Source organism: Orycteropus afer, unplaced genomic scaffold (genome assembly GCF_000298275.1).
Source record: "Orycteropus afer afer isolate SDZICR_OR568_19922 unplaced genomic scaffold, OryAfe1.0 scaffold00404, whole genome shotgun sequence".
Taxonomy (NCBI): domain Eukaryota; kingdom Metazoa; phylum Chordata; class Mammalia; order Tubulidentata; family Orycteropodidae; genus Orycteropus; species Orycteropus afer.
Window position 1 is genome coordinate 1,391,811 of NW_006921991.1, and position 8,736 is coordinate 1,400,546.

Consider the following 8,736-nt stretch of genomic DNA (forward strand, 5'->3'; position numbering starts at 1 on the left):
TCACTGCAGAAGTAGATTGTCCAACCTTCCTTCCAAGGAGTGCTTGTGGGTTTGAACCGCCAGCCTTCTGGTTAGCAGTCAAGTGCCTTAGGCACTATGCTACCAGAGCTCCCTACTTTGCATTATACAGAGGCAATATAGGAAGTTACTCTATTTGTTTTCTACTGCTGCCATGAGAAATTACCACAAATTTTGAAGGTTAAAACAACACAAATTTATTATCTTACAGTTCTGAGGGTCAGGAGCTCTGGTGGCATAGTGCCTAAGGCACCTGACTGCTAACCAGAAGGCTGGCAGTTGAAACCCACCAGCCACTCCTCGGAAGGAAGGTGGGGTGATCTACTTCCGTAGAGATACCACCTCAGAAACCCAAGGAGGGGTCGCTATGAGTCAGATCTGACTTAATGGCAGTGAGTTTGGTTTTTGGTTTTAGTTCTGGAGGTCAGAAGTCTGTTGCAAGTCTCACTGGATTCAACTCAAGGTGTCAACAGGATTGTACTCCTTCCTGGAGGCTCAGAGGAGAATCTGTTGTTCCCTTGCCTTTTCCACCTTCTAAAGGCCTCCTGCATTCCCTGGCTCCTGGCCCCCTTCCTCCATCTTCAAAACCAGCAACAGTAAATTGAGCACATGCATCTCTCTGACCTCTCTCCTCTGCCTCTTCTTCCACTTGTCCTTAGATTGGGAGCTCTGGTAGCATCGTGCCTAAGGCATTTAACCAGAAGACTGGCAGTTCAAACCCACCAGCCAGTCCTCGGAAGGAAGGTTGGGCAACCTACTTCTGTAGAGATACTGCCCCGGAATCCCAGGGAGGGGTCACTATGAGCTGGGACCTACTCATGGCAGTGAGTTTGGTTTTGTTTTTGGTTATCCAGACTGAATCCTTCAACCCCCTAGTGGATCACCTGAACTCACTTCTCATAATACCCTGAACATCCTTCCATCCTTGCCTTTATATTGCACCCACTGAGCAAAGCTCCAACTCTGGATCATTTTGTTTACTTCCATATGTATGCTTCTGAATATGTCTGCAAAAATCATATCATTATGTAAATTGATACAAGTTTATGTCTTCTAATCTCAGCTAAGCTCTCAGTACCATGTGTCCTTGGTTAGATACATTCTCTCATTTTTAAAATAGTTTTATTGTGATTTAATTTACATACTATAATGTTCAACCATTTAAAGTGTACAATTCCAGTTTCTAGTATACGGTTGCAAACAGAATTGCACAACCATCATCATAATCTAATTCCAGAACATTTTCATCACCCCAAAAAGAGATCTTACACCCTACCATCTTCTGATAGGACTGTGACAGTACCCTTCTGAGTCTCTCTGTTTCCACCCTTGTCCCTTGTAATAACCCATTGCTGTCGAGGCAATTCCTGCTCTTAGTGACCCTATAGGATAGAGTACAATCGTCCCATATTGTTTCCTAGGCTGTAAATCTTTATGGAAGCAGATCACCAGGCCTTTTCTTCCATTGAGTGGCTGGTGGGCTCCAACTGCCGACCTTCCAGTTAGTAGCTGAGCACTTAAGCACTGGGTCACGAGGGCTCCTTCTCTTGCCCAACTACAGTCCATTCTAAAGGTAGAACCAAAATGGTCAGTTCAAAACCTACTAAGGTTTACAAGCAATCTGGTCTCCTTACCTCTCTGATCTATCTCCCCAAACTCTTCCCCTGGCTCACTGTCTTTTAGCCACAACAGCCCTCTTAGTGTTTCTTGAACATGCCAGGAGTGCTCCCAATCAGGGCTTTGTCCTTGCAGTTGTTCTGTCTCCTACACTCTTACCCCAGATCCCCAGATGTTTACCTGACTCACTTCCTTCCAAATGATTCTGATAATCAGTCAGATGTGGGAACTATCCTATAGTGGAGACATGAAGACTGATATTTTTTCCTTTTATATTTTCTATTGGATAATTGACAGATATTTTTATTTCTAATCATTCAGACTTCTACATACTTGAAACCTAGCTGATTACAGTCATCCCTCGGTGTCCTCAGGGAATTAGTTCCAGGACTCCATGAATGCTCCAGTCCTTCATATTAAATGGTGTAATATTGGCATATAATGTACGCACATCCTCCTATTTGATTTAAATAATCTCTAGATTACTTATAACACCTAATGGGGATGTTATGTAGATAACACTTTTCACTCCCTCTTACCCTTTGAGGGATTGCTTTGACCACTTAATTGCTTCTCCCTCTCTCAATTTTTTTTTGACTGGCAGTTGATAGAATCCGTGGATGTGGAACCCAGTGACACCGAGGGTTGACTGCACTTAGAATATGATAGACACAATTGCTAAACAGTGAATGCATTATATCATTTAATTTCTGCAACAACCCAACGTGGTAGATGCTGTTCCTATATCCAGTTTACAAATGAGAAAGCAGATGCTTATATTTTTCCAAGTTCAGAGAGAGTGGCTGCAGAGTCTGAATTTTAACCCAGATCTGTCTAACTCCCAGGAGCTCTGGTGGTGTAGTGCCAAAGGCATTTGACTGCTCACCAGAAGGCTGGTGGTTCAAACCCACCAGCTACTCCTCAGAAGGAAGAGTGGACAATCTACTTCTGTAGAGATACCACCTCAGAAACCCAAGGAGGGGTCACTATGAGTTGGAACTGACTCCATCGCAGTGAGTTTGTTTTTTTTGGTGTCTAACTCCATAACCCAAGCTCATAATCATTTGGCCTTGAAGTAAATTTCTCATAAAGATATTCTTTCACCCTCAATTGTGTAAATTGCAAAAGAACTGGAAAGAGGAATCCAGAATTTAAGTCCCCCATCACCCTCCTGTTTCCTTCCAAGAAGTGCATCTGCTGTTGGATTTCTCAAGCTTGGCACTATTGACATTTGGGGCCAGATAATTCTTTGTCGTGGGGGGATGTCCTGTGTATTGTAGGATATTTAGCAGCATCACTGGCCTCTCCCCACTAGATGTCAATAGCACCCACACCCCAGTTGTGACAATCAGAAATGTGTCCAGACACTGTCAAATGTCTCTATTTGAAAACTACTGTGTTAGATGATTGTTAACATTTCTCTGTCATCTAGGCATGTCCATTTCCCTAGAGAGACGATGTTAAAATCCTAAGGTTTAGAAGTGAACCCATTGGCCCAGCATAACCAGTCCACCAGCAGCACTGGTTAAAACTTTATAAAGGATTCATAGGGGTGGAACTGAACTTAAATCTTTACTCTCTCCCTTACTTCCTGTGTGGATTAAGCACCTGCTGTGTGTGTTCCTGACATTATCATTAGCAGCACAGACATTGTCTCTGCCCCAGGGATGAGGCAGGGATGACCAGTTGCCAAGGACCCCCACATGCTAGAACAGAAGTATGCTCCATAGGGTCTTTATTCCACGGTGCCTCTGGGTGGACCCAGACTACCAAATTTTCTGTTGAAAGCCAGTAAACGCAAGCAAACTAATTGTTAGCACTAACCAGAGACTCCGTAGGGAAGACCTGAAGGCCCAAAGCCGTCGCCTTGGAGTTGATTCTGACGCATAGGGCTTTACCAATGCTATAAATCTTTACAGAAGCTGACTGCCACATCTTTCACCCAGGAGCACCTGGTAAGTTCCAACTGCCGACCTTCTGGTTAGCAGTGGAGCTCTTAATCACTACGCCACCAGGGCTTCTTGGAGGGGAGACCCTAAAACAAAACGAAATCCACTGCTATCCAGTTGATTCCGACTTACAGCGACCCCCCCATAGCAAGGCAAGACAGATTGCCTCATTGTTCTCCCGCAAAGCAGTTGGTGGTTTTGAACCGCACACCTTTTGGTCAGCAGCCAAAAGCTTGACCCACTACACCACCAGAGCTCTTTTGCAAGGGAGGCAGACACTTGAAAAATAACAAGCGTCTTGCAGATATTACGCTTTGGTAACGGATGACAGGGTCGTCTTCCCCTTTCCCCAGACCCTTATCCTGCCTGGGTGGGAGAAAGGGCTATGTTAAAACTTAGCTAACTATGAAGTAAGTTAATGAGTCAGCAACTTGTCAAACTGGATAATTTTGTCACAAAGCAGCAGAGATCTAACATCCGCCGGCAGTGAGAGAGCCTCAATGCGCCCTTAATTATGACACACCTCCCATGGCCACGCCCTCCCCAATCTCTGACTCCGCCCCCTCTCTGCTCTCAGCCTCTCCCCCGCCCCGCTGCTTTGGCCTGCGGCAAACCCGGCGGATGCGCGTCTCATTTCATTCTAACAATAGATGACTGGGAGCTACGCCTGCGCTGTGGGCTTCGGGGGCGGGCCGAGCTGCGGCGGTAGGAGGGGAAAAGGGACGCACGCAGCCGCGACGCCATTTGCTGCCGCCGAATGTAGACGCAAGCGGATCTCGGAAGAGCACGGTCGTGAGGTTCTCCCGCGCACGCGACCCGGCCTCCCACGCCTGCTTCGTCTCGCGCGCTCCTCCTCGTCACCGCGCGCATCCCCTCGTCAACCTTCGCTCCCTCGGAGGAGTCGCCGCCACCACCGCCGCCGCCGGGAAAGGAGAAGACGCCACCAGGCCGCTCTCACCGCCATGCCTAAGAATAAAGGTAATGCCGCCCGGACCCCGAGACCAGGACTCTGCTCGGCCAGATTCCCTTTGTCCCTTCTCACTTCCTGCGGGTTGCGGGGGCCGCAGTGACCTTCCAACCTTCCCTTCCTACACGCGCCTGGGGGGCCGCACGCGATTCTGAGCTCTGGAGAAGAGCTGGGAAGTTACTCCTGTCTCCCAGTTTGGTCACATTGGGGTGGAGCCGACGCCATTTTTGTAGGGCCTCCTGCAGGAAAATGTGGGGTTTGCTCCCAGTTCGCGCCAGACTGACCGCGAGCCTCCCGCAGGCAGTAGGTACCTGTAGTGAGACTCCCAGGGGCAGCCTGGGCTTCTCAGATCAGACCCTTTACCCTTCCCGGACATGGAGTTTAAGCCCTGGAAGCAGTTCTTAACTTCTAGGGTGATGCCTCCTTTAGTCACCACCGGATATTCCTGCATGGGCTTCTTTATGAACTGCATTTGTTGAGGATACTTCCGGTCCCTTGTAAACAACAGGTGAACCTTGATGGATTTTTAGGGTCCTCTTTAGGTTCATTCTCTTTCATCCTTTTGTGAAAGGGTTTAACCTATTTATTTTTTCCAGAGGACTTTTGCTACATGATTACCTTTTTTTTTTCACTATTGCTTCGGTATGTATTGTGGTGGGAGTCAAGACCTTTAAATTCTCTATATTCTGAGGCTAAACGCTCGCAAATTATCAAACTTGCCTAAGTTTATTTGAAACCTTCAATATGGAAGGCTTAATGTAGGTTAAAGCAGAAAACTTGGACAATCAGTCCTGAAGAAATTCATCTTTTTATAGATGTGTTTCTGTCATTTTAAATATCCTTATAACCTCTCAGAAAATTGTACAAGTAGGAACACGGAAAACTTTTTTTTTTTTCAACCGGAAAGAGCTTACAGACACACTTGTGTTCGATTCTTCTTGACAGCTGGCTGTAGGGATTCTGCCTATTTCCTCTTTGTAGCTGTAACCACTCACTTTATCCCTCAGAGTACTTGGTGACAGTCCACCTTACTGTCTCCGAAACCAAACTCACAGGTCCTTTTTGTAGCAAAGGTCTTACTGCTGATTTTTCTGGGAAAGACTGGAATGTGATAAAAAGGCTTTAAAATCTTTTCATTTTCTTCTAACCTCCCTAATTTCTGATGCCCTTTGAGGTAGTAACTGGATCACTTCCCTAAGTATCTTATTCTCACCTTTATTTCTAGTGATGAGACTTCCCTCACTAGGCTGTAAGCTTTAAGGACAAGAGTAGTATTTGTCTTATTCACGTTGGATTACTAGCACTTGGCATTTAGTAGATGCTCAATAAATGTTTCTTGAATTAAATCACCTTTGTTGACTCCACCCTTAGGTGAATAGTAGAATTCCTCTTTGGTTCCAAGGGGGCAGGACGTATGCACAAAATGATAGCTACATAACCAGCCTCATGTCTTGCTTAAGAAAGAGCTCATCTAGGAATTTTCCCCAAAACACATCTGATTGATTTAAGGATGGGGTTTGAATATTGATTTAATTTAGAGACCAGCTGTTCTTTCAGAAAAGAACGCAAGGCAAGGTAAAAAAGTTAGATTAAACTGCTACTTTAATTGTTGTATGCTCAGTTCTGGTCTCATTCTTTCATAAGAAAATTTAAAGCACGTGCCATTGCATCACAGTAAAATAGAGAAGGGGAATGATCAGGTTAATTCTGATAAACTGACAAAAATTGAATCTTTTTTGTATATAACACTGAGGCATACAAAAAACGATAGACAATGTATGGAATGCCTGAGAATCCATTATGTGTGAAGTTAGGAATCACAGCCTATCAGTTGAGCCACTTGTGTACCCCTCCCCAACCCTTTCCTCTCTTTCTGGAGGTAACCACCATTCTGAATTTGGTATTTATCATTACCATACATGGAAAACTTATTTCTAGATCACTTAGAGGAAGGGTACTTTTCCAAGACCCCTGAATTTTATGAGCTGGGCTCAAATATAGCAACGATTGTTGAGGATGGTACAGGACCGGGCAGTGTTTCATTCTGTTGTACACAGGGTCTCCGTGAGTAGGAACTGACTCTGTGGCACCTAAACAAGAACAGCAGTGATGTAGAAATAAAACTGGCCATTTTCTTCATGGATGTAATCTTGGTTATGGTTGCTCAAGTAAAGTAGAAATTACCATGAACTGTGTGTTGAATAACTTTTGCTTTGGGCTGATTCTTGTTTAGTTTGTTTTCTCTAGAAATCTTAGGACTCAGGAAAAGAAGCATCCTCTGGTCCACTCATGAAGAGCATGTGGGGTAAGGAACTCCCACAAGTTGAGATTACTGCAGATCACTACTCCATTCAGAATGTCTGAACAGATAGGATTCTTGCTCTACTGAGCTTTCAGTCTTGTTTGAAGAGCTGACATCATTAATGGCTTGAAGTAGATTATTTTTCTTAGGATATTTGTTTAGTGTGCCATAAGACTGCCTCCGACACAGAACTCTAATGAATCTGGATGGATCAGGAAATTACTCTATTTGGGTTGTGAACCTTATGTTGCTTCCAAGTTCAAGTTCTTCCCATGAGTCCCTTATTGACACTAGCACTTGTGCCATTTCTCCTCCCTTTTGGAAATGGTTACCATTGTAGTTTAGGTTCTAGAATGGGAGCAAAATGCTGTGGAGAGGTACCCTAATGTGGGGTTTAAGAGAAAAAAAAAAAAAAGAAATGCCAGTCTGGTCACCCTCACTCTCAGGCATTGTGAGCTTAAGTGAGTTACTTAATTTATCTGAGCTTCAGTGAACTCATTGGTAACTTGGGAATAAATTACTAGTCTTCCTGTAGGATGATTATGACAAGTAACTCAGTAACACTGTTACCTAGTGGGTTAAGAGCATGGTCTTTGGATCCATACTGCCTCATTCAAACATCAGAGCTCACTTACGTGGACAAGTCAATTGCCCTTCCAAGATCATTTTCTCTTGTGAAGTAAAGACAAAATAGTATCTACTTCATAATCATAGCCTTGTGGTGCTGAATTGTAAATGATACGTAAATAAGACACTCAACACAAGGCTTGGTGGGGCCTTTCAGAGGGAGAGAAAGGCAGGCAGAGGTGGAGATTAGGGCAAGGGTGAGTTTATCAAACAGTGAGAAGTCTACTTGGATTGAAGCCTAAGGTAGTGCAGAGAAGTGTTGAGAAGGTAGGTTGGTGTGTTTGTCGGTTGAGAGATTTATATTCTTTGAGTTCTGTTGCCGCGAACAGAAGCAAAGACATTAATTAAGGAGCAGCTTTGTAAAACTAAGTTGAGTTTTGAATAAAATTGTGTTTGAGATCACAGCACAGTCAGGTGGAAATGTACTGAGCCATTAGAAATGTGAGGCCAACACTTGGTGGAAATAGTGGGACTGGAGATGAAAGATTATTAATACCAAAGCGATCAGGATTAGTGCAAGTGGTCTTTAAAGTCAGAAAAGGAGAGTTTGAGAAAGGAAGTAATCAGCAACATCATTTAATGTTTAAAGAATAAGTGGGAAATTACCAGTTTTTAAGGACATAAATGAGAAAGCTATCTAGAATCTAGGGAGAATTGGGAGGTGTTTAGGTCCTCTGTTTCTAATCCCTTCCTTTTTCCAGCTCCTGAGAGATTGAGAGCTGTGCATCCTCTCTGCTCTCCGCATCTGGTCACAATGTCTTGTGACACAATGTCTATATCTCAGACTTCTATTTGTCCCTCCTCTTCATATGCTCTAGGCTAGGCCTTCATTCTACTGGTATAAAGGACAGTGATCTCACTACTCTCCCTACCCAGAGGATTAATGCTCACCCCTGCTTTTTCTTAAAGTATCTTTCATTTGAAAGTCTTGAATAGTAAATATATTCATACAATTCAGATTTCAGAAAGTATAAAAAAGTCAAGTCTCCTTCCTAGTTCTGTCCCATTGCCACTTACTGCTCCTCACAATCATGTACGTTCTTTTGAAAGCTATCTGATGTGTCTATAAGCAAATATGTGTATATATTTCCTTTGTAAACAAATGGTAGGTTTTTACTGTTCACCTTTTTTTTTTTTTAAATTTATTATGCTTTGGGTGAAAGTTTACAGAGCAAACTCATCTTCCATATGGCTGTTCACATATAATTTGTCTTATGACATTGACTGTAGCCTCCCACAATGCAACAGCTCTCCTG

General features: G+C 43.8%; 1 protein-coding gene across 1 annotated transcript in view; it reads left to right on the top strand.

Annotated features, from left to right (window-relative positions):
• Positions 1-4,546: 4,546 nt before the first annotated feature.
• EIF1AX (eukaryotic translation initiation factor 1A X-linked) overlaps positions 4,547-8,736 on the top strand; it is a 26,107-nt gene continuing 21,917 nt past the window's right edge. Inside the window, exon 1 of the mRNA XM_007953657.2 lies at positions 4,547-4,562. Coding sequence (XP_007951848.1) covers positions 4,547-4,562 — 16 coding nt within the window. The remainder of the gene's footprint in view (positions 4,563-8,736) is intronic.